The 26,230-nt window shown below is 42.1% G+C and overlaps 1 protein-coding gene across 1 annotated transcript in view; it reads right to left on the reverse strand.

The window, feature by feature from the left end:
• LOC311147069 (mesoderm induction early response protein 1-like) overlaps nt 1–26,230 on the reverse strand; it is a 51,194-nt gene that overhangs the window by 16,575 nt on the left and 8,389 nt on the right. The window contains exon 6 of the mRNA XM_084183687.1: nt 25,108–25,172. Within this exon, the coding sequence (XP_084039813.1) occupies nt 25,108–25,172 (65 nt within the window). The remainder of the gene's footprint in view (nt 1–25,107; nt 25,173–26,230) is intronic.

Consider the following 26,230-nt stretch of genomic DNA (forward strand, 5'->3'; position numbering starts at 1 on the left):
TGCCTTGGCCGTGTGTTTTGGGTCATTGTCATCATGGAATACCCATCCACGACCCATTTTCAATGCCCTGGCTGAGGGAAGGAGGTTCTCACCCAAGATTTGACGGTACATGGCCCCGTCCATCGTCCCTTTGATGCGGTGAAGTTGTCCTGTCCCCTTAGCAGAAAAACACCCCCAAAGCATAATGTTTCCACCTCCATGTTTGACGATGGGGATGGTGTTCTTGGGGTCATAGGCAGCATTCCTCCTCCTCCAAACACGGCGAGTTGAGTTGATGCCAAGGAGCTCGATTTTGGTCTCATCTGACCACAACACTTTCACCCAGTTCTCCTCTGAATCATTCAGATGTTCATTGGCAAACTTCAGACTGCCCTGTATATGTGCTTTCTTGAGCAGGGGGAACTTGCGGGCGCTGCAGGATTTCAGTCCTTCACGGCGTAGTGTGTTACCAATTGTTTTCTTGGTGACTAGGGTCCCAGCTGCCTTGAGATCATTGACAAGATCCTCCCGTGTAGTTCTGGGCTGATTCCTCACCGTTCTCATGATCATTGCAACTCCACGAGGTGAGATCTTGCATGGAGCCCCAGGCCGAGGGAGATTGACAGTTATTTTGTGTTTCTTCCATTTGCGAATAATCGCACCAACTGTTGTCACCTTCTCACCAAGCTGCTTGGCGATGGTCTTGTAGCCCATTCCAGCCTTGTGTAGGTCTACCATCTTGTCCCCGACATCCTTAGAGAGCTCTTTGGTCTTGGCCATGGTGGAGAGTTTGGAATCTGATTGATTGATTGCTTCTGTGGACAGGTGTCTTTTATACAGGTAACAAACTGAGATTAGGAGCACTCCCTTTAAGAGTGTGCTCCTAATCTCAGCTCGTTACCTGCATAAAAGACACCTGGGAGCCAGAAATCTTTCTGATTGAGAGGGGGTCAAATACTTATTTCCCTCTTTAACATGCAAATCAATTTATAACATTTTTGACATGCGTTTTTCTGGATTTTTTTGTTGTTATTCCGTCTCTCACTGTTCAAATAAACCTACCATTACAATTATAGACTGATCATTTCTTTGTCAGTGGGCAAACGTACAAAATCAGCAGGGGATCAAATACTTTTTTCCCCTCACTGTATATATTTTCTGATGTATTTTTGACTTTATGTTTTGTTTACCCCATATGTAACTCTGTGTTGTTGTTTGTATCGCACTGCTTTGCTTTATCTTGGCCAGGTCGCAGTTGTAAATGAGAACTTGTTCTCAACTGGCTTACCTGGTTAAATAAAGGTAAATAAAAAATAAAAAGTAGGAAACTGCAAATTCAAGAATGAGTGGTTTGCAAGGAATCAGTGGCTAACTCCGAGCGTCACAAAGCAATCACTATTTTGCTTCCCCTGTCTGCTATTTGGTGGAGAGGGTGTGTGGTCCAAGTCTGGTTTGAAGGATTTAAAACATCTGTCTGAAAGGGTCTATTTTCTAAGCTTAAAAAGGACAAACATTCACACGCAACACCATGGGCCAGAACATTTTGAATACATTGGCCATGCTGTCAATCCAGCATGACTTCATCCAGAGAATGCCAGACTTTGATGAAAGTTTGATGACAAAGTTTTGCCCACAAGAAGGACCGCCGCGCCACCTTCCTGTTCAAGTGAGCACAGCACAAACAAACGGTGAGTCCAAACATGTGTATTGTATGTTGCTGCATAAATGATGTAATATGCCAGGGAGATACAGTTGAAGTCGGAAGTTTACATACACTTAGGTTGGAGTCATTAAAACTCATTTTTCAACCACTCCACAAATGTCTTGTTAACAAACTATAGTTTTGGCAAGTCAGTAAGGACATCTACAAGTAATTTTTCCAACAATTGTTTACAGACAGATTATTTCACTTATAATTCACTGTATCACAATTCCAGTGGGTCAGAAGTTTAAATACACTAAGTTGACTGTGCATTTAAACAGCTTGGAAAATTCCAGAAAATGATGTCATGGCTTCAGAAGCTTCTGATAGGCTAATACACATCATTTGAATCAATTATTGGTGTACCTGTGGATGTATTTAAAGGCCTACCTTCAAACTCAGTGCCTCTTTGCTTGACATCATGGGAAAAGCAAAAGAAAATCAGCCAAGACCTCAGAATTTTTTTTGTAGTCTGGTTCATCCTTGGGAGCAATTTCCAAATGCCTGAAGGTACCACGTTCATCTGTACAAACAATAGTATGCAAGTATAAACACCATGGGACCACGCAGCCGTCATACCGCTCAGGAAGGAGACGCGTTCCGTCTCCTAGAGATGAACGTACTTTGGTGCACAAAGTGCAAATCAATCCCAGAACAAAAGCAAAGGACCTTGTGAAGATGCTGGAGGAAACAGGTACAAAAGTATCTATATCCACAGTTAAACAAGTCCTATATCAACATAACCTGAAAGGCCGCTCAGCAAGGAAGAAGCCACTGCTCCAAAACCGCCATAAAAAAGCCAGACTACGGTTTGCAAATGTCCTCTGGTCTGATGAAACAAAATTAGAACTGTTTGGCCATAATGACCATAGTTATGTTTGGAGGAAAAAGGGGAACGCTTGCAAGCCGAAGAACACCATCCCAACCGTGAAGCACGGGGGTGGCAGCATCGTGCTGTGGGGGTGCTTTGCTGCAGGAGGGTCTGGTGCACTTCACAAAATAAATGGCATCATGAGGAAGGAAAATTATGTGGATATATTGAAGCAACATCTCAAGACATCAGTCAGGAAGTTAAAGCTTGGTCGCAAATGGGTCTTCCAAATGGACAATGACCCCAAGCATACTTCCAAAGTTGTGGAAAAATGGCTTAAGGACAACAAAGCCCTGACCTCAATCCTATAGAACATTTGTGGGCAGAACTGAAAAGGCATGTGCGAGCAAGGAGGCCTACAGACCTGACTCAGTTACACCAGCTCTGTCAGGAGGAATGGGCCAAAATTCACCCAACGTATTGTGGGAAGCTTGTGGAAGTCTACCTGAAACGTTTGACCCAAGTTAAACAATTTAAAGGCAATGCTACCAAATACTAATAGAGTGTATGTAAACTTCTGACCCACTGGGAATGTGATGAAATAAATAAAAGCTGAAATAAATAATTCTCTCTACTATTATTCTGACATTTCACATTCTTAAAATAAAGTGGTGATCCTAACTGACCTAAGACCGGGAATTTTTACTAGGATTAAATGTCAGGAATTGTGAAAAACTGAGTTTAAATGTATTTGGCTAAGGTGTATGTAAACTTCCGACTTCAACTGTAAGTATACTGTAGCTAAGAAAGTAATACTAAGTATATGTTGTGTAGTAAGCTGTTAGTAGCCATGTGTTTCACCCTATGAATTTGGTCCCGCACCCCCTCAGAACTTAGCCTACTGTTCTGACTTGGTGGTGCACATGTAGCCTATAACCTCTTTTAGAGAAATGTAATCATCGATTATTGTAAGAGCTTTCATTGTCTGCTTATATGCCCCCTTTATTTATCCTACGGTTCTGACTTGGTGTACAGGGAGAACACTGTAAGAATGTCCCATGTTCTGAATTCTGTCGCTGTACATTTCAAACGTGCTGAACAAATAGTTACATTGACTCTGTCCGTCTTAGCTCGCTCATTGTCTTAATCGAAATTACGGCTTGCCTCTTATCCGCTCATCGTTTCCTTATGCCATAGTTTGTACATCTCAATTGTTATATTGTTTATATAGGTCTCTCTCATTATCTTATTCATCCTTTTAGGCAATGTTGGAATGATGCATTTCATTGTTTTGCTTACTTTGTGTACTATAATTAGCTCATGTGCCTTTCTCCACGAGGAGGGGATACTATATAATGTTGTTGGGTCTGTAACCATGCTTCCCATTCAAATATTTGTTTTAAACAAAAAGTTTAGTAGACCCATGTAATTCCAGTTGATAATGTGAGGGTTGATTTGTTTGCGCAATGCGCTGTCTGTGCGTCGGTATATTGTCTATATAAGCGGATCCTCGTGATTGTGGTGATTTAAAGAGTAAAGTTAAGGCCTTAACATCTTGCTGAATTTATCTGAACACCTATCTGGATTTCTGTCGGTGTCCATGTTGAAAGTGCTGAACGAAGGCCTACCTCGTCGCAGCTCGTTTGCTTGCGCTTCCTTATACTCAGAGCGAAGTGTTCATGATACAAGAATAAACATGATTAATTTTCTGAACATAAATGTAATAATGTTTGTGTACGGTTAAAAAGTCAAAACTCATGTCAGCATTCGTTACTATTGAAGGAGAATGCGTTTTTTAAATTTTTTTATCGGGTTACACAAATCCACAAGGGGTCAGTAGAAACAATTTTATTTAAGCAAGTCAGCCATATCAGCTATGGGTTTTTAAAAAGGAAGTAAATGAGCCTGAATTAACTATTTCGCTGCCAGACAAGGCTCCGCTGATAGCCAGGTGTAGCAGTGGTAAGGATTCATTCCATGGTGCTGAAAGGAAAGCTATGCGGTCGGGACAGCTTTATGTACGCCCTAACAGTTTGTGGGCACCGTTTGTCACTGTCATAGTGCACTGAATGTATTGTTTAGTGTTGTGTAGTGCAATGTTCCCTCTAATCTGCACGCGGGCGCACAGTAGCCCCGAGAATATCAGCCCACAGAGAGAAGCATGAGATTGAACTTCAGTCAACTTTCTAGAGCAGTGGTCACCAACCGGTCGATCTCGATAGACTGGTCCATCTCCAAGGCATTCCTAGTCGATCGCCAAACATTTATGTAAAAAAAAACAACGATAAAGCCATGTGTTCCTTTTTTCTTCTTCTTTTTTTTTCTTTTTCAGGCTGTTGGCGGTAGGTGCACCCGACTCAGCTGCCCTGCGCGCCGGGTTAGCAACCGTTGCCATTTTGAACCATTTCATGTGTCTGAAGGTACAAATCATATGCACTATAGGCCTACCGCTGGCCAATCGGATGGTTCAGATGACCGTGTCTGCAGTAACGTAGCAGGTATAAAAGAAAGCTACAGCAAAGTTGATACTGTGAGATTAAAACCATGACTAGAGAGACCGTCAACAAATACAGCAAAGAGTTGCTGTTTTTATGAGTGAGTTCATGTTTAAGTTCTTACTCAGCACTGTCAACACTTTGTATTCAACACGTTTATAAGCCATAAAATGCACGCTTCCTATTTCCACTCAGCGCTACAACAAGCACTGCAGCAGTAATGAATGAGTAGGAAAGTGTATCTATAGGCTTGCGTTGTTGTTGTTGTTATTAGCAGCTTGGGTCTTTTGTAATATCAAGGAATATTGATCCCTTTCTCTGTTCATAGGAGTAACAACATGAATTTGTGCATGAGGCAGAAATAATGCGGTGCGACTCGAGTTGCCATCAGCTGGAAGACGGTGTCCCTTTTTGGTCAGAGTCAGTGGAGGAAAGGGAGAGCGGAGGGATGTTGAGAGGCGGACCCTCAGTCTGCTGCGCTCTCCCTCCGCTGAGACTGACCATTAGATGGAGCAGGGGCATAACTTTGGTTTTAGAAGTGGGGGGAACATAACCTGGCAGTGGGACTGGGGGTCCTCCCACAGAATGTTTTGGGCCAGAATTGTTTTGTTTTTTTAGCTCATTTTCTGCATTTCTACACAATCCAATATGCCGTTCTATTTAGAACAACAAAAAGTAAGCAAAAATGCCCACAGTCATAAGGCTAGGTAAGAGATCATTATTAAACATGTTTACGTGATTGACAAGACTGAAATAGATCAAAGGCAATTCAATCATCAATATCGTGTTACACCTTTAACCAATAGCCTAACAAATGAACAGCTTTAAAAAATACAAAATACTTTTGATTGTCTTTATTCTCTATATCAAATTTCAGCCAGCCCAAACCGCCTGCACGCCTGACCCTCACCAGTCTAGTACAAAACTCAACTCTCTCCCAACAATTTCCTTCCCACTTTTTTTTTTATTCCCAAGGAAAGGGTTGGAAACAAACGTTTTAAAAAAATACACCCAAAAAAACACATACACCTCAAATTAATACACAAACAGCAAATCCTCCATATAATTAATCTCATAGGCCTAATGTACTGTAGAGCTCTTTCTACTTACCTGTCCATAGGGGTCCAACACCCTGTAGCGCCCCAACCCAACACACCCCACTCAACCTTAGGATCTTAGAGAAACATAAATGATTGGTTTCGGGTTTTAGGCCAAGGCCAGAGTGACAACCCACAAGACGGCAGACCCCCAGGGCCAGGACTGAGCAGCCCAGCAGCTAGGGATTGCCTGAATAGGTATCTCCGCTGACGTCGGCATGTTTTCAATACAGACTCCTTTAGTTGTACTGTACTCCATATAAGGCATCCAGACCTTATGAAAGTTGCCCAGTATACCCTTAATCTTGTAATAAATCTAGTAATACATAACTTGACATTTCTGCCATCCATTGTGACATTGTGGGAGGATAACCAACCTTCCAATTAATGGCAATTAATTTCTTAGCCGCTATAAATGCTAGGTTACACAGTTTCTTCTGATAACAGTCTCAAGTATTCCAAGCAAACAAAAACTGGGAGAAGGGAGAATCTGTAGACATGCTGAGATAAAATAATATACATACTCTTTGCCAGAATTCAGTCAGCCTTCACAAGACCATTTGTGTTTTACACCTCCAGCAGAGGAAATACATTTGAGTGCATGTAATTCAGTTTCAATGGCATATAGTACGTTCTATGGATGGTCTTAAACTGCAGTAATTTATGTCTTAAATTATATGAATATGACTGGGCATTCAAACATACAGTGAGGGAAAAAAGTATTTGATCCCCTGCTGATTTTGTACGTTTGCCTACTGACAAAGAAATGATCAGTCTATAATTTTAATGGTAGGTTTATTTGAACAGTGAGAGACAGAATAACAAAAGAAATCCAGAAAAACGCATGTCAAAAATGTTATAAATTGATTTGCATTTTAATGAGGGAAATAAGTATTTGACCCCCTCTCAATCAGAAAGATTTCTGGCTCCCAGGTTTCTTTTATACAGGTAACGAGCTGAGATTAGGAGCACACTAGGAGCACACTCCTAATCTCAGTTTGTTACCTGAATAAAAGACACCTGTCCACAGAAGCAATCAATCAATCAAGATTCCAAACTTTCCACCATGGCCAAGACCAAAGAGCTCTCCAATGATGTCAGGGACAAGATTGTAGACCTACACAAGGCTGGAATGGGCTACAAGACCATCGCCAAGCAGCTTGGTGAGAAGGTGACAACTGTTGGTGCGATTATTCGCAAATGGAAGAAACACAAAATAACTGTCAATCTCCCTCGGCCTGGGGCTCCATGCAAGATCTCACCTCGTGGAGTTGCAATGATCATGAGAACGGTGAGGAATCAGCCCAGAACTACACAGGAGGATCTTGTCAATGATCTCAAGGCAGCTGGGACCATAGTCACCAAGAAAACAATTGGTAACACACTAAGCCGTGAAGGACTGAAATCCTGCAGCGCCAGCAAGGTCCCCCTGCTCAAGAAAGCACATATACAGGCCCGTCTGAAGTTTGCCAATGAACATCTGAATGATTCAGAGGAGAACTGGGTGAAAGTGTTGTGGTCAGAGGAGACCAAAATCGAGCTCTTTGGCATCAACTCGCCGTGTTTGGAAGAGGAGGAATGCTGCCTATGACCCCAAGAACACCATCCCCACCGTGAAACATGGAGGTGGAAACATTATGCTTTGGGGGTGTTTTTCTGCCAAGGGGACAGGACAACTTCACCGCATCAACGGGAGGATGGACGGGGCCATGTACCGTCAACTCTTGAGTGAGAACCTCCTTCCCTCAGGCAGGGCATTGAAAATGGGTCGTGGATGGGTATTCCAGCATGACAATGACCCAAAACACACGGCCAAGGCAACAAAGGAGTGGCTCAAGAAGAAGCACATTAAGGTCCTGGAGTGGCCTAGCCAGTCTCCAGACCTTAATCCCATAGAAAATCTGTGGAGGGAGCTGAAGGTTCGAGTTGCCAAACGTCAGCCTCAAAACCTTAATGACTTGGAGAAGATCTGCAAAGAGGAGTGGGACAAAATCCCTCCTGAGATGTGTGCAAACCTGGTTGCCAACTAAAAGAAACGTCTGACCTCTGTGATTGCCAACAAGGGTTTTGCCACCAAGTACTAAGTCATGTTTTGCAGAGGGGTCAAATACTTATTTCCCTCATTAAAATGCAAATCAATTCATAAAATTTTTGACATGCGTTTTTCTGGATTTTTTTGTTGTTATTCTGTCTCTCACTGTTCAAATAAACCTACCATTAAAATTATAGACTGATCATGTCTTTGTCAGTGGGCAAACGTACAAAATCAGCAGGGGATCAAATACTTTTTTCCCCTCACTGTATCTGTATCCATTCATCATCATCAATAGCTTCTACCAGGTCTTCTTCACATTTTTGTTTTACATGTTTTGTGTCATCGGGAAAAGCCTCTATCAACCCTATATAGTTTGGAAATCAACTTGAGGTTTGTCAGAATACCTTAAAATAGTATCAATCTTTGAAGTATCTGGCTTGTCCAGTGTTTGCTGCAAAGAGAGAATAAAGTGTTGTATGAGGCATGACAATTACCTTGGTGTACATTTACACATTATATTATCCAAGAATAGAATCAATGGTTCAATAATTGAAATGACCATTATTCCCAGATCCCAGACTGTAGCTTTAAGCTTTAGCTGCTGTCCTGTAGCTACTGTAGGTCTACCCATCAATTCGATGGAACTTTGTTAATATACTGCAAAATTCACCTGAGCTACGTAGACTGGTCTTCCCTGGCTGTCTAACCCTACTGGGACACCTGTCACCATCATGATGAGCATAGTGTTGTGTACTGACTGTGCACCATGACAGTGAAGCCTGTAGAGCTGTTTATTACGGTCAGTGTGAAAAGTAGGGACTTAGCTAGGGAAACTGACAGATCAATAACGTTACATTGCTAGCTATACTGACTTGTGGTCCTCTGTAGCTCAGCTGGTAGAGCACGGCGCTTGTAACGCTAAGGTAGTGGGTTCGATCCCCGGGACCACCCATACACAAAAAAAAAAAAAAATGTATGCACGCATGACTGTAAGTCGCTTTGGATAAAAGCGTCTGCTAAATGGCATATTATATATATTATATTATAGTAGAAACTCACATTGCACAGAAAAAAAAAACTTAAGAATACCGGTCTTCAATCATTTGGCCGCTGCTTTCATCGTTTGATTCAGGTGTGATTGAGGCAAAAATAATAGCTAACGTTAGCCAACTTTTGGCCAGCTCTCTCTCTACCGGTACATCAACTGGCGAAAGCTAGTAGAGTTAATTTACTTCTGTTGAAAAGGGACAAAACAAAGGCTACAAAACATTTCCATACAAACAACAGCTGTTAGATAGTAATAATAGCCACCTCATATCGCTATATGATAGATAGCTAGAGGCTAGAGCTGAGCTGGCTGGGGAAGCTAGCGAATTCATTCACCTCAGTTGAGAGGGGATGAAACATTAGCTAACATTACATATCAGTTACACTAGCTACTAGCTCAGCACTGGGAATAAACACTAAATTAGTTTTTTCCCCTGTAAAGTTAAACAGCAGCTACCTTGCCAGCTACATCAGTCAACTAAATAGTAGCCAGTTTCTGATCTGCTTGCTTTTACAACTCAGAGAAAAGAACGCAACACATACCTACTGACAGCAGCTGCTGTTCAACTAGTGGCTTCCATTTCGTGGTGTCAAGCTCAGAATCCACTAACAATCGACTCATCTACTCCTAAGATTCAGTATTCTTGCAGTATTTGAAACTCTTTCCCGTAGTATACTTAGAGAACAAGCTCTCGCATCTTTCACAGCAAAGAAAGAGCGAGCTAGCGAGTGAGAGAGAGAGGTGGGAGGGGCACAGCCAGGCATAGGTAGGGTCGGCTCCCAGGCAGAACCGTGCCTCGATAATCAGAAGATGTAGGCTATAGGCAATGCTTTATTTCGCAACTTCTTGGCTTGCAATGTCTCGCGCAAGTTCACTAAAGTAGGGACTATCAATGAGTAGGCTGAGCTATTCTACATGCAACAGACCAAAGACCAAACAAACACTACTGTTTTTCATAACTAAGAGTAAGAGGAACAGGTGAGGGAGAGAGGATCGGGGCAGGCAGACAGTCAGAACCGTGCACATAGGCTATATCTTGGTAATCTGTATCTAGTGTGGCGTACCGCGGACAAGCCACCAGGGGGAGACTCGTCGAGGCCTGGTGACAGACGGAGTCTACATCACGCTCCCTCTGCTGGACGTGCGAGGTCTCGACGGGTCTTCCAACTAATTGGGGCTGGTGAGTAATCAAGGGGCTGATTGCTCACCAGCCGTACGGGGCCCATAAAGTTGCCAGGAGGGCAGCACACGAGAGGGTTGGAGGTAGTGAGATGTTGCTACCGGATAGACGTCTTCAAGGCCTGCTAGAACCGAGGGGCTCGGTGTTCTACCCCAGAGGAGACAGCATTCCCCGTAGCCCAGAACCCGGAAGAGGTCTCTTTTCTTTTTTTCTTTATTGTTTTAAATAAACCCTTTAAAACTGAGGTATCACACTTGTGTCTGATCTGTGTAAACGTCTAGCTCAAACACCCTGGTATGCCACACTAGCAATGCCTCGTAAATTCACCAAAAGTATATTAAAGTATATATTAGGCTATCAATGAGTATGGCTAAGCTATTATTTATAGTGCCAGTGAATTGAAGTTGAACATCGCCAAATGCATCAGTTACAGTGCATTCGTGAAAGTGTTCAGACCCTTTGATTTTTTCCACATTTTGTTACGTTACAGCCTTATTCTAAAATGGATTAAATTGTTTTTTTCCCCCTCATCAATCTACACACAATACCCCATAATGACAAAGCAAAAACAGGTTTGTCTAAAGTTTTGCAAATGAATTAAACAAAAAAACTGAAATATCAAATGTATTGTATTATACACAAGTATTCAGACCCTCAGTACTTTCTTGAAACAGCGATTACAGCCTTGAGTCTTCATGGGTATGACGCTACAAGCTTGGCACATCTGTATATGGGGAGTTTCTCCCATTCTTCTCTGCAGATCCTCTCAAGCGCTGTCAGGTTGGATGGGGAGCGTCGCTGCACAGCTATTTTCAGGTCTCTCCAGAGATGTTAGATCGGGTTCAAGTCCGGGCTCTGGCTGGGCCACTCAAGGACATTCAGAGACTTGTCCCGAAGCCACTCCTTCATTGTCTTGGCTGTGTGCTTAGGGTCGTTGGAAGGTGAACCTTCACCCCCAGTCTGAGCGCTCTGGAGCAGGTTTTCATCAAGGATCTCTCTGTACTTCGCGCCATTCATCTTTCCCTCAATCCTGACTAGTCTTCCAATCCCTGCCGCTAAAAAAACATCCCCACAGCATAATGCTGTCACCACCATGCTTCACCGTAGGGATGGTGCAAGGTTTGCACCAGATGTGACGCTTGGCATTCAGGCCAAAGAATTCAATCTTGGTTTCATCATACCAGAGAATGTTGATTCTCACGGTCTGAGAGCCTTTAGGTGCCTTTTGGCAAACTCCAAGCCGGCTGCCATGTGCTTTTACTGAGGAGTGGCTTCTGTCTGGCCACTCTACCATAAAGGCCTGATTGGTGGAGTGCTGCAGAGATGGTTGTCCTTCTGGAAGGTTCCCACATCTCCACAGAGGAACTCTGGAGCTCTGTCCTGGTGGTTCCAAACTTCTTCCATTTTAGAATGATGGAGGCCACTGTGATCTTGGGGACCTTCAATGCTGCAGACATTTTTTGGTACCCTTCCCCATATCTGTGCCTCGACACAATCCTGTCTCGGAGCTCTACAGACAATTATTTCGACCTCATGGCTTGGTTTTTGCTCTGACATGCACTGTCAACGGTGGGACCTTATATAGACAGGTGTGTGCCTTTTCAAATCATGTCCAATCAATTGAATTTACCACAGGTGGACTCCAATCAAGTTGTAGAAACATCTCAAGGATGATCAATGGAAACAGGATGCACCTGAGCTCAATTTCGAATCTCATAGCAAAGGGTCTGAATACTTATGTAAATAAGGCAAAAATTTTCACTTTTCACTTTGTCGTTATGGGGTATTTGGTGTAGATTGATGATGTTTAAATGTATTTAACCAATTTTAGAATAAGGCTATAACGTAACAAAATGTGGAAAAAGTCAAGGGGTCTGAATGCTTTCCGAATGCACTGTCAATTAGGCCTAACTGTGCAATAAAAAGTAATGTGCCTGTACAGTGGGGAAAAAAGGATTTAGTCAGTCACCAATTGTGCAAGTTCTCCCCACTTAAAAAGATGAGAGAGGCCTGTAATTTTCATCATAGGTACACGTCAACTATGACAGACAAATTGAGAAAGAAATTCCAGAAAATCACATTGTAGGATTTTTAATGAATTTATTTGCAAATTATGATGGAAAATAAGTATTTGGTCAATAACAAAAGTTTCTCAAAACTTTGTTATACAGTGATCCCTCGCCACTTCGCGGTTCACTTATCGCGGATTCGCTATTTCGCGGATTTTCATAATGCATTTTTTTTTTTTTTTTGGTGCATTGTGCTCTGCATTCTGATTCGCTAAAAACTCACTCCCGCTTCTTGTATCAAAACATGCTACGAATTGTGCTATCATTTTGTCGTCTCGTGCAGTTATGTGTACGTACATAAAACAGCTTGGCAAATTTACATTAAGTTGGCCAAATTATCTTGTAATTTCGAACATCTTCTAAACCCATAATGTCGACGAAACGGCCTACACGTGAGTCACTGTATTTGTATACATGTAATAGTTGCTAATTGTAAAAAAAAAAAAAGTTTTCTATTTCGCGGATTTCACTTATCGCGGGTCATTTTCGGAACGTAACCCCCGCGATAAACGAGGGATTACTGTATACCCTTTGTTGGCAATGACACAGGTCAAACGTTTTCTGTAAGTCTTCACAAGGTTTTCACACACTGCTGCTGGTATTTTGGCCCATTCCTCCATGCAGATCTCCCCTAGAGCAGTGATGTTTTGGGGCTGTCGCTGGGCAACACGGACTTTCAACTCCCTCCAAAGATTTTCTATGGGGTTGAGATCTGGAGACTGGCTAGGCCACTCCAGGACCTTGAAATGCTTCTTACGAAGCCACTCCTTCGTTGCCCGGGCGGTGTGTTTGGGATCATTGTCATGCTGAAAGACCCAGCCACGTTTCATCTTCAATGCCCTTGCTGATGGAAGGAGGTTTTCACTCAAAATCTCACAATACATGGCCCCATTAATTCTTTCCTTTACACGGATCAGTCGTCCTGGTCCCTTTGCAGAAAAACATCCCCAAAGCATGATGTTTCCACCCCCATTCTTCACAGTAGGTATGGTGTTCTTTGGATGCAATTTTTTTGTCCTCCAAACACGACGAGTTGAGTTTTTACCAAAAAGTTATATTTTGGTTTCATCTGACCATATGACATTCCCCCAATCCTCTTCTGGATCATCCAAATGCACTCTAGCAAACTTCAGACGGGCCTGGACATGTACTGGCTTAAGCAGGGGGACTCGTCTGGCACTGCAGGATTTGAGTTCCTGGCGGCGTAGTGTGTTACTGATGGTAGGCTTTGTTACTTTGGTCCCAGCTCTCTGCAGGTCATTCACTAGGTCCCCCCGTGTGGTTCTGGGATTTTTGCTCACTTGTGATCATTTTGACCCCACGGGGTGAGATCTTGCGTGGAGCCCCAGATCGAGGGAGATTATCAGTGGTCTTGTATGTCTTCCATTTCCTAATAATTGCTCCCACAGTTGATTTCTTCAAACCAAGCTGCTTACCTATTGCAGATTCAGTCTTCCCAGCCTGGTGCAGGTCTACAATTTTGTTTCTGGTGTCCTTTGACAGCTCTTTGGTCTTGGCCATAGTGGAGTTTGGAGTGTGACTGTTTGAGGTTGTGGACAGGTGTCTTTTATATTGATAACAAGTTCAAACAGGTGCCATTGTTACAGGTAACGAGTGGAGGACAGAGGAGCCTCTTAAAGAAGAAGTTACAGGTCTGTGAGAGCCAGAAATCTTGCTTGTTTGTAGGTGACCAAATACTTATTTTCCACCATAATTTGCAAATAAATTCATAAAAAATCCTACAATGTGATTTTCTGGATTTTATTTTCTCAATTTGTCTGTCATAGTTGACGTGTACCTATGATGAAAATTACAGGCCTCTCTCATCTTTTTAAGTGGGAGAACTTGCACAATTGGTGGCTGGCTAAATACTTTTTTCCCCCACTGTAGCTTATTGAATGAAACCCTGGCTGGCTGTTGATGTCCTAGGTCAGGGCTCTCCAACCCTGTTCCTGGAGAGCTACCTTCATGTAGGTTTTTCGCTCCAACCCCAGTTGTAATTAACCTTGATTTAGCTTATCAACGAGCTAAATGTTGAATCAGATGCGCTTGATTATGGTTGGAGTGAAAACCTACAGGATGGTAGCTCTCCACGAAGAGGGTTGGAGAGCCCTGTCCTAGGCAATAGATCGCAAAGCAGCATCCCAGCTAAAGTTCACTTTCTCATCCATAAACAAAGTCAAGTGCAAATATGGTTAAGCAGCTCAAATCAGCAGGATGGATCTAAATATTTTGGGGAGACCTATACAGTGAGGGAAAAAAGGATTTGATCCCCTGCTGATTTTGTACGTTTCCCACTGACCAAGAAATGATCAGTCTATAATTTTAATGGTAGGTTTATTTGAACAGTGAGAGACAGAATAACAACAAAAAAATCCAGAAAAACACCTGTCAAAAATGTTATAAATTGATTTGCATTTTAATGAGGGAAATAAGTATTTGACCCCCTCTCCATCAGAAAGATTTCTGGCTCCCAGGTGTCTTTTATACAGGTAACGAGCTGAGATTAGGAGCACACTATTAAAGGGAGTGCTCCTAATCTCAGCTTGTTACCTGTATAAAAAGACACCTGTCCACAGAAGCAATCAATCAATCAGATTCCAAACTCTCCACCATGGCCAAGACCAAAGAGCTCTCCAAGGATGTCAGGGACAAGATTGTAGACCTACACAAGGCAGGAATGGGCTACAAGACCATCGCCAAGCAGCTTGGTGAGAAGGTGACAACAGTTGGTGCGATTATTTGCAAATATAAGAAACACAAAAGAACTGTCAATCTCCCTCTGCCTGAGGCTCCATGCAAGATCTCACCTCGTGGAGTTGCAATGATCATGAGAACGGTGAGGAATCAGCCCAGAACTACACGGGAGGATCTTGTCAATGATCTCAAGGTAGCAGCGACCCTAGTCACCAAGAAAACAATTGGTAACACACTAAGCCGTGAAGGACTGAAATCCTGCAGCGCCGTCTGAAGTTTGCCAATGAACATCTGAATGATTCAGAGGAGAACTGGGTGAAAGTGTTGTGGTTAGATGAGACCAAAATCGAGCTCTTTGGCGTCAACTCAACTCGCCGTGTTTGGAGGAGGAGGAATGCTGCCTATGACCCCAAGAACACCATCCCCACCGACAAACATGGAGGTGGAAACATTATGCTTTGGGGGTGTTTTTCTGCTAAGGGGACAGGACAACTTCACCGCATCAAAGCGACGATGGACGGGGCCATGTACCATCAGATCTTGGGTGAAAACCTCCTTCCGTCAGCCAGGGCATTGAAAATGGGTCGTGGATGGGTATTCCAGCATGACAATGACCCAAAACACACAGCCAAGGCAACAGAGGAGTGGCTCAAGAAGAAGCACATTAAGGTCCTGGAGTGGCCTAGCCAGTCTCCAGACCTTAATCCCATAGAAAATCTGTGGAGGGAGCTGAAGGTTCGAGTTGCCAAACGTCAGCCTCGAAACCTTAATGACTTGGAGAAGATCTGCAAAGAGGAGTGGGACAAAATCCCTCCTGAGATGTGTGTAAACTTGGTTGCCAACTACAAGAAATGTCTGACCTCTGATTGCCAACAAGGGTTTTGCCACCAAGTACTAAGTCATGTTTTGCAGAAGGGTCAAATACTTATTTCCCTCATTAAAATGCAAATCAATTCATAACATTTTTGACATTAGTTTTTCTGGATTTTGTTGTTGTTATTCTGTCTCTCACTGTTCAAATAAACCTACCATTAAAATTATAGACTGATCATGTCTTTGTCAGAGGGCAAACATACAAAATCAGCAGGGGATCAAATACCTTTTTCCCTCACTGTACATTTGGCAGCCAAGCACGAGTTATCAATGTAGCCTATTATCATCTGGACATGACGTTGAAATATCTTCACGCCTAGAATAAAAACCTCCAGGCTTCCGTCATAAGGGTCAATTCAATTCGAAAAAAATGAATGACAGGGGGCAGTTTGGAAAGACAGCTGTGTGAATCATCCTCTGTAATAATGCACATGCTCGGATAATAATTACAGAACCAATGTCTCTAGTAATACCCGTCTGAATAGGGCTACATGGCAAAGAATAGGCTTATCAGCATAGAGAGCGCCGCATCATCCCATGGGATCTGTCAAGGCAGCGCACAGCAGAAATATCACTGAATTATTATAGTTCCTACACATCACCTTCTATATTCAAACGAAATAGGCATTTTCTAGGCAAATGGGCAGCATAATGCTCATGTCAGTCCTCTAGAACGCAAATGTAGTCTTGCTAGTAGGACTCTGGAATAATGAGGTGGTGTGTATCCGTTTCAGCGCGTTTTGGGAGTCGAGCAAGAGTCGACTCCTACGACTTCAAGCACAGGAGTCGGAGTCGACTCCATAAATCCAGTCCAAACACCACTATGTTCAACTCTCCCATACTGGTCCAGCCAGCCTTTCAGAAGCTTTGCCTTCACACAGCCTGTCCGCCCGCTTTGTGGTATCCTAAATCCAGCCTAGTGAAAACTCCAAACAGCCTACCCGACCGCTCTGAAGCATCCGCATGGTCCTAAAGCACACACTGCCGCTGTTTTTTGTATCCCATTGCAATTATAAAACTTATGGTGACAAAAATGCAATTTCAGAATGTGTGGGGGACATGACGCCCCCCCCATCCCCAGTGAAAGTTGCACCCCTGAGATGCAGGCACCATCAGCCCAGCAAAATAAAAAGCATATTATTTAAATGTATGCTCACTCAGCTGTGGCTCACAAGTAATACAAAAACAGATCTATTACCGGTGTGATTATATAGCCTACCTAAAATGTTGAAGTATCTACAGTTGAAGTCGGAAGTTTACATACAGTGGGGAAAAAAAGTATTTAGTCAGCCACCAATTGTGCAAGTTCTCCCACTTAAAAAGATGAGAGAGGCCTGTAATTTTCATCATAGGTACACGTCAACTATGACAGACAAAATGAGAAAACAAAATCCAGAAAATCACATTGTAGGATTTTTAATGAATTTATTTGCAAATTATGGTGGAAAATAAGTATTTGGTCAATAACAAAAGTTTCTCAATACTTTGTTATATACCCTTTGTTGGCAATGACACAGGTCAAACGTTTTCTGTAAGTCTTCACAAGGTTTTCACACACTGTTGCTGGTATTTTGGCCCATTCCTCCATGCAGATCTCCTCTAGAGCAGTGATGTTTTGGGGCTGTCGCTGGGCAACACGGACTTTCAACTCCCTCCAAAGATTTTCTATGGGGTTGAGATCTGGAGACTGGCTAGGCCACTCCAGGACCTTGAAATGCTTCTTACGAAGCCACTCCTTCGTTGCCCGGGCGGTGTGTTTGGGATCATTGTCATGCTGAAAGACCCAGCCACGTTTCATCTTCAATGCCCTTGCTGATGGAAGGAGGTTTTCACTCAAAATCTTACGATACATGGCCCCATTCATTTTTTCCTTTACACGGATCAGTCGTCCTGATCCCTTTGCAGAAAAACAGCCCCAAAGCATGATGTTTCCACCCCCATGCTTCACAGTAGGTATGGTGTTCTTTGGATGCAACTCAGCATTCTTTGTCCTCCAAACACGACGAGTTGAGTTTTTACCAAAAAGTTATATTTTGGTTTCATCTGACCATATGACATTCTCCCAATCCTCTTCTGGATCATCCAAATGCACTCTAGCAAACTTCAGACAGGCCTGGACATGTATTGGCTTAAGCAGGGGGACACGTCTTGCACTGCAGGATTTGAGTCCCTGGCGGCGTAGTGTGTTACTGATGGTAGGCTTTGTTATTTTGGTCCCAGCTCTCTGCGGGTCATTCACTAGGTCCCCCCGTGTGGTTCTGGGATTTTTGCTCACCATTCTTATGATCATTTTGACCCCACGGGGTGAAATCTTGCGTGGAGCCCCAGATCGAGGGAGATTATCAGTGGTCTTGTATGTCTTCCATTTCCTAATAATTGCTCCCACAGTTGATTTATTCAAACCAAGCTGCTTACCTATTGCAGATTCAGTCTTCCCAGCCTGGTGCAGGTCTACAATTTTGTTTCTGGTGTCCTTTGACAGCTCTTTGGTCTTGGCCATAGTGGAGTTTGGAGTGTGACTGTTTGAGGTTGTGGACAGGTGTCTTTTATACTGATAACAAGTTCAAACAGGTGCCATTAATACAGGTAATGAGTGGAGGACAGAGGAGCCTCTTAAAGAAGAAATTACAGGTCTGTGAGAGCCAGAAATCTTGCTTGTTTGTAGGTGACCAAATACTTATTTTCCACCATAATTTGCAAATAAATTCATGAAAAATCCTACAATGTGATTTTCTGGATTTTTTTTTCTCAATTTGTCTGTCATAGTTGACGTGTACCTATGATGAAAATTACAGGCCTCTCTCATCTTTTTAAGTGGGAGAACTTGCACAATTGGTGGCTGACTAAATACTTTTTTTCCCCACTGTACACTTAGGTTGGAGTCATTAAAACTCGTTTTTCAACCACTCCACAAATTTATTGTTAACAAACTATCGTTTCGGCAAGTCGGTTAGGACATCTACTGACACAAGTAATTTTTCCAACAATTGTTTACAGACAGATTATTTCACTGTATCACAATTCCAGTGGGTCAGAAGTTTACATACACTAAGTTGACTGTGACTTTTAAACAGCTTGGAAAATTCCAGAAAATTATGTCATGGCTTTAGAAGCTTCTGATAGGCTAATTGACATAATTTGAGTCAATTGCAGGTGTACCTGTGGATGTATTTCAAGGCCTACCTTAAAACTCGGTGCCTCTTTGCTTGACATCATTGGGAAATCAAAATAAATCAGCCAAGACCTCAGAAAAAACATTGTAGACCTCCACAAGTCTGGTTCATCCTTGGGAGCAATTTCCAAACGCCTGAAGGTACCACGTTCATCTGTACAAACAATAGTATGCAAGTATAAACACCATGGGACCACGCAGCCGTCATACCGCTCAGGAAGGAGACACGTTCTGTCTCCTAGAGATTAACGTACTTTGGTGCGAAAAGTACAAATCAATCCCAGAACAACAGCAAAGGACCTTGTGAAGATGCTGGATGAAACAGGTACAAAAGTATCTATATCCACAGTAAAACGAGTCCTATATCGACATAACCTGAAAGGCCGCTCAGCAAGGAAGAAGCCACAGCTCCAAAACCGCCATAAAAAAGCCAGACTACGGTTTGCAACTGCACATGGGGACAAAGATCGTACTTTTTGGAGAAATGTCCTCTGGTCTGATGAAACAAAAATAGAACTGTTTGGCCATAATGACCATTGTTATGTTTGGAGGAAAAAGGGGGTGCCTTGCAAGCCAAAGAACACCATCCCAACCGTGAAGCACGGGGGTGGCAGCATCATGCTGTGGGGGTGCTTTGCTGCAGGAGGGACTGGCGCATTTCACAAAATAGATGGCATCATGAGGAAGGAAAATTATGTGGATATATTGAAGCAACATCCCAAGACATCAGTCAGGAAGTTAAAGCTTGGTCGCAAATGGGTCTTCCAAATGGACAATGACCCCAAGCATACTTCCAAAGTCGTGGCAAAATGGCTTAAGGACAACAAAGTCAAGGTATTGGAGTGGTCATCACAAAGCCCTGACCTCAAAACCTATAGAACATTTGTGGGCAGAACTGAAAAAGTGTGTGCGAGCAAGGAGGCCTACAAACCTGACTCAGTTACACCAGCTCTGTCAGGAGGAATGGTCCAAAATTAACCCAACTTATTGTGGGAAGCTTGTGGAAGGCAACCCGAAATGTTTGACCCAAGTTAAACAATTTAAAGGCAATGCTACCAAATACTAATTGAGTGTACAGTGGGGAAAAAAAGTATTTAGTCAGCCACCAATTGTGCAAGTTCTCCCACTTAAAAAGATGAGAGAGGCCTGTAATTTTCATCATAGGTACACGTCAACTATGACAGACAAATTGAGGGAAAAAAGTCCAGAAAATCACATTGTAGGATTTTTTATGAATTTATTTGCAAATTATTGTGGAAAATAAGTATTTGGTCACCTACAAACAAGCAAAATTTCTGGCTCTCACAGACCTGTAACTTCTTCTTTAAGAGGCTCCTCTGTCCTCCACTCGTTACCTGTATTAATGGCACCTGTTTGAACTTGTTATCAGTATAAAAGACACCTGTCCACAACCTCAAACAGTCACACTCCAAACTCAACTATGGCCAAGACCAAAGAGCTGTCAAAGGACACCAGAAACAAAATTGTAGACCTGCACCAGGCTGGGAAGACTGAATCTGCAATAGGTAAGCAGCTTGGTTTGAAGAAATCAACTGTGGGAGCAATTATTAGGAAATGGAAGACATACAAGACCACTGATAATCTCCCTCGATCTGGGGCTCCACGCAAAATCTCACCCCGTGGGGTCAAAATGATCACAAGAACGGTGAGCAAAAATCCCAGAACCACACGGGGGGACCTAGTGAATGACCTGCAGAGAGCTGGGACCAAAGTAACAAAGCCTACCATCAGTAACACACTACGCCGCCAGGGACTCAAATCCTGCAGTGCAAGACGTGTCCCCCTGCTTAAGCCAGTACATGTCCAGGCCCGTCTGAAGTTTGCTAGAGTGCATTTGGATGATCCAGAAGAGGATTGGGAGAATGTCATATGGTCAGATGAAACCAAAATATAACTTTTTGGTAAAAACTCAACTCGTCGTGTTTGGAGGACAAAGAATGCTGAGTTGCATCCAAAGAACACCATACCTACTGTGAAGCATGGGGGTGGGAACATCATGCTTTGGGGCTGTTTTTCTGCAAAGGGACCAGGACGACTGATCCGTGTAAAGGAAAGAATGAATGGGGCCATGTATCGTGAGATTTTGAGTGAAAACCTCCTTCCATCAGCAAGGGCATTGAAGATGAAACGTGGCTGGGTCTTTCAGCATGACAATGATCCCAAACACACCGCCCGGGCAACGAAGGAGTGGCTTCGTAAGAAGCATTTCAAGGTCCTGGAGTGGCCTAGCCAGTCTCCAGATCTCAACCCCATAGAAAATCTTTGGAGGGAGTTGAAAGTCCGTGTTGCCCAGCAACAACACCAAAACATCACTGCTCTAGAGGAGATCTGCATGGAGGAATGGGCCAAAATACCAGCAACAGTGTGTGAAAACCTTGTGAAGACTTACAGAAAACGTTTCACCTGTGTCATTGCCAACAAAGGGTATATAACAAAGTATTGAGAAACTTTTGTCATTGACCAAATACTTATTTTCCACCATAATTTGCAAATAAATTCATTAAAAATCCTACAATGTGATTTTCTGGAATTTTTTTTCTCATTTTGTCTGTCATAGTTGACGTGTACCTATGATGAAAATTACAGGCCTCTCTCTTCTTTTTAAGTGGGAGAACTTGCACAATTGGTGGCTGACTAAATACTTTTTCCCCCCACTGTATGTAAATTTCTGACCCACTGGGAATGTGATGAAATAAATAAAAGCTTAAATAAATCACTATTATTCTGACATTTCACATTCTTAAAATAAAGTGGTGATCCTAACTGACCTAAGACAGGGAATTTTACTAGGATTAAATGTCAGGAATTGTGAAAAACTGAGTTTAAATGTATTTGGCTAAGGTGTATGTAAACTTCCGACTTCAACTGTATATATTTTTTTAATGGCCCGAACAACAATGCTAGCAGGGTAATTCAAACAAAGCCAATATGCGGTGATAATGTATTGGGCCTATAGCTTACCGCACAAACGTCATTGCTACAGTACTGTTTTTAATTGGTTAATGTTGCATAGGCTTAAGTTTTAAAGTTGTAAAAATCTGAGCGGTAGATCTCAGCTTGCATTTTGACTCAAAGTGATCTTGACTCAGAAAAGGTTGGTGACCACTGTTCTAGAGTTTTCCCTGTTAACACTATCAACGTTTCCCTTTACTGTGGCAATTGTGATCTAATCAACGCAATATTAGCCACTTTCAATGCAACATACTGAAACAGAAACTACGCAAGAGATTTTGTTGTAGGCAGAACACATCGGAGTAGGATTCTATTGCATTGACACACACGACTAAGCCCGTACTCTACACAGACTGGTGCGGCATAAACATTCCGATCTGCAGTAGGACTATATGCAAATAGACCATTGCCATATATGGATCTATGCCATTTACTTTGAACTGGACTGTGTTTACAGCATGAGCAGTCGTGAGTAGATGCGCTTGTTTTGAGATCAAAGCGAGAGCTGCATGTAGCCACCTGTGCACATTTTGTTCATATCCTTTGCTAGTTATTGAGTTATTAGCCCAGTTATACATAATTTGTAGTCAGCAATAGGGGAGTGATTGCTCCCTACAAGAGCACAAAACGTGTACATTTCTACACATTGTCATGACTTGCCCTCATGGGTTGAGGATCAAACATTCCTGCTAGGCAAAGGTTTGAACACCCCTGGGGGCCAGTTGTATGACTTAACAGCCGGTCATAAATAGTTTGTAGAAAAGGACTCCTTTTGGTCTCTCGTATGGGAAGAAATAATTTCCCTGTGAGACAAAGGAAGTCTTCCCGCCAAGACGCCAACATCCAAAAGTGGATAATGAAACAATATTCCTACTTAAAAGAATGTGAGAAATGGTCCGTGGGGATCTAAAGAATAATCATGTCATATTGTTTATTATTTTGTGATGTCATTAAGGATGGTATCAAGTAATAACTAACTCGGAAAGTGTACATATTCTATCTATCAAGTTCACATCTAAATGTTGTATAAAATATATGATTAAGTATGAGAGTATTTTGGTGAAGATAGGAATGTGATTTTAGTCTTCTAATGACAGTTTTTCACATTAACTATGCACAGTGACTAGCCACGCCCCGAGTGACATCAGGGATCGTGTAAACATGATGGGATGCCACTTTCACCCCGAGTCTATAAAAAGCCTTGAAAACAAATCAACCTCTAGACCAGCAGATGTGAAGCGTGAGCTAAACATTGCAAATGGTTGAATTTCTACCAGACCAAGAAGCCCACGGCTTAAAATGGTTGACACTCTACAAGACCAGCAGACGTGAAGTGTGAGCTAAACGTTACACAATGGTTTAAAACTACAACTCCATTACCAAAGGAAGACCAGCAGACGTGAAGCGTGAGCTAAACGTTGTAAAATGGTTGAATTTCTACAAGACCAGAAAGACCAGAAAACGTGAGACGTTAGTCCACACGTTTTAAATGGAGAAACTCTGAAACTCTCAACCTCTACACGAGGTGAAGAAGAAGACAATGCACTAGGCCATATCATTTCAGTCTGCAGCTGGCATGTATAGTCGTCTAGAGAACTTTCACTAAAGACACGAGTTGGGAAGGACAATCCCTCTCAGACAACCGCTGGTACATCTGAAATATCCATTCTAACCAGCACTACGACCAGAAACTCTACCAAGGACATTGGGATCTCTGGTGGCCAAAACAGAGTCCTACATCATCAACTCAACTATCGAGGCCAGCTACACGTAAATACATGTTGCATTTCTAATCCGAATTAGTGTTATTAGGGTGCATAAGTATTATGATTACTGTGAGCATAGTCTCCAAAGGAACCACGATAGTTTGAATCTCTGTCTCTCCCTTCCACTCTGACCCTCCTTCTACCCAAGCATTCAGGCTATTGTTAGTCCAGTCCACTAGGGACTTGTTTTCATTATATCACGTTAGTAATCAATAACCTGTGTGTGTTTGAATTGTGTTATTATTTAGTTAGTTAGTTAGTAAATAAATAATTAAGCCAATTTGTGTATTGCTGATTTATCAATAAGGTCAGGGATCTTGCAGGTTCAAGGATTATGCGACTTTCAGAATGAGACTGATAAGAGGTAATTATTTAATAAGTGACTGTTATCGATATATATATATATAAAACATATATCTCCTAAGAGTTTAATTCGGGAGATGGTAACTCGTTAAACAACTTATTCCGTGGTGCCCCAAATTCCTAATGAGTTAATTGTTACATTATTAATTTAATCGAGTGACAATTAAACATAGTTAGGTGATTCGATAAATAACAGTCATACATTAAAGTAAGTCACGTCACGACAACATCGTTGAAAAGCGAGTCAAGTAAAGAGCTTTTTTTTTTTGCCTTAAAGGGGCAGTGTTGTATTTTGAGAAGCTTGAATAAGCTAAGTAGCCAATAGGCAGAGGGTAGCATAATTTGCCTGAATCTCTGTAATAATGGTATGGGAATAATAATTGATTTTATTTTGTACAGTGGTTTCTTGCATCAAACAACAACATTTTCAGTCACTTCCTTGTCTGAAGGACAAGTGGATAAACAAGTTAATTTCAAAAGTCTCATGGAATGTAGGCCTACATTGAACCCGACATTGGCTGCTTCTGTAGACTGAATGATAGTACAGCTATTCCCATGTTAAGATGCATTTTCTCCATAGTTTTTTTATGGTAGGCCACTCTGGTAGTCCTACATTATGATCAAATAACCACAGCAGCCTACTTGACCACTTAAAACTGTAACTTAAAGCGGGTACAGCCTCAGTGTTCACAGTAAACACTGAGCGCTGGAAGTTGCACAGGATTAGGAGGGAACGTTGGTGTAGTGGCTCTTTAAAAAATGTGTTGAGTTTGCCCCACAAAGATTTACATGCTAAAATCGCCACTGGAACTATCATATCTAACGAATGATTAAACAATATATTTACCTTTTTCCAATCCTCAGAAGGGACATAATCCTGGTCTTCTTCTGACTCTTCCTCTGCATCCTTATCTGAAACGTTTGGCATTTTCACTCTTTTCGCCACTTTTTCCACACATCAGTTCTCATTTTGAACCACTGGATTAAAATGCATACAGTGCCTTCAGAAAGTATTCACAACCCTTGACTTTTTCCACATTTTGTTGTATTACAGCCTGAATTTTAAATGGATTAAATTGAAATAGTGTCACTGGCCTACACACAATACCCCATAATGTCAAAGTGGAATTATGTTTCTTTTTTTTCTTTTTTACAAATGAAAAGCTGAAATGACTTGAGTCAATAAGTATTCAACCCCTTTGTTACGGCAAGCCTAAATAAGTTCAGGAGTAAAAATGTGCTTAACAAGTCTCACTGTGTGCAATAATAGTGTTTAACAGGATTTTTGAAAGTCTACCTCATCTCGGTACCCCACACATCAAAGTATCTGTAAGGTCCCTCAGTCAAGCAGTGAATTTCAAACAGAAACAACTACAAAGACCAGGGAGATGGGTAAAAAAAAAAAAAAAAGCAGACATTGAATATCCCTTTGAGCATGGTGAAGTTATTAATTACACTTTGGATGGAGTATCAATACACCCAGTCACTACAGAGATACAGACGTCATTCCTAGCTCAGTTGCCGGAGAGGAAGGAAACCGCTCAGGGATTTCACCATGAGGCCAATGGTGACTTTAAAACAGTTAGAGGTTTAATGGCTGTGATGGGAGAAATCTACTCCACAATACTGACCTAAATGACAGTGAAAGGAAGGAATACTGTACAGAATAAAACATATTCCAAAACATGCATCCTTTTTGCAATAAGGCACTAAAGTAAAACTGCAAAAAATGTGGCAAAAAATGTACTTTATATCCTGAACAGAAAGGGTTGTTTGGGGCAAATCCAACACAACACATTTCTAAGTACCACTCTTCATATTTTCAAGCATGGTGGCTGCATCATGTTATAGATATGCTTGTCATCGGCAAGGAGTAGGGAGTTTTCTAGGATAAAAATAAACGGAATAGAGCTAAGCACAGGCAAAATCCTATAAAGGAAAACCTGGTTCAGTCTGCTTTCCAACAGATT

The sequence above is a fragment of the Coregonus lavaretus genome (assembly GCF_964263955.1).
Source record: "Coregonus lavaretus genome assembly, chromosome: 19".
Taxonomy (NCBI): Eukaryota; Metazoa; Chordata; class Actinopteri; order Salmoniformes; family Salmonidae; genus Coregonus; species Coregonus lavaretus.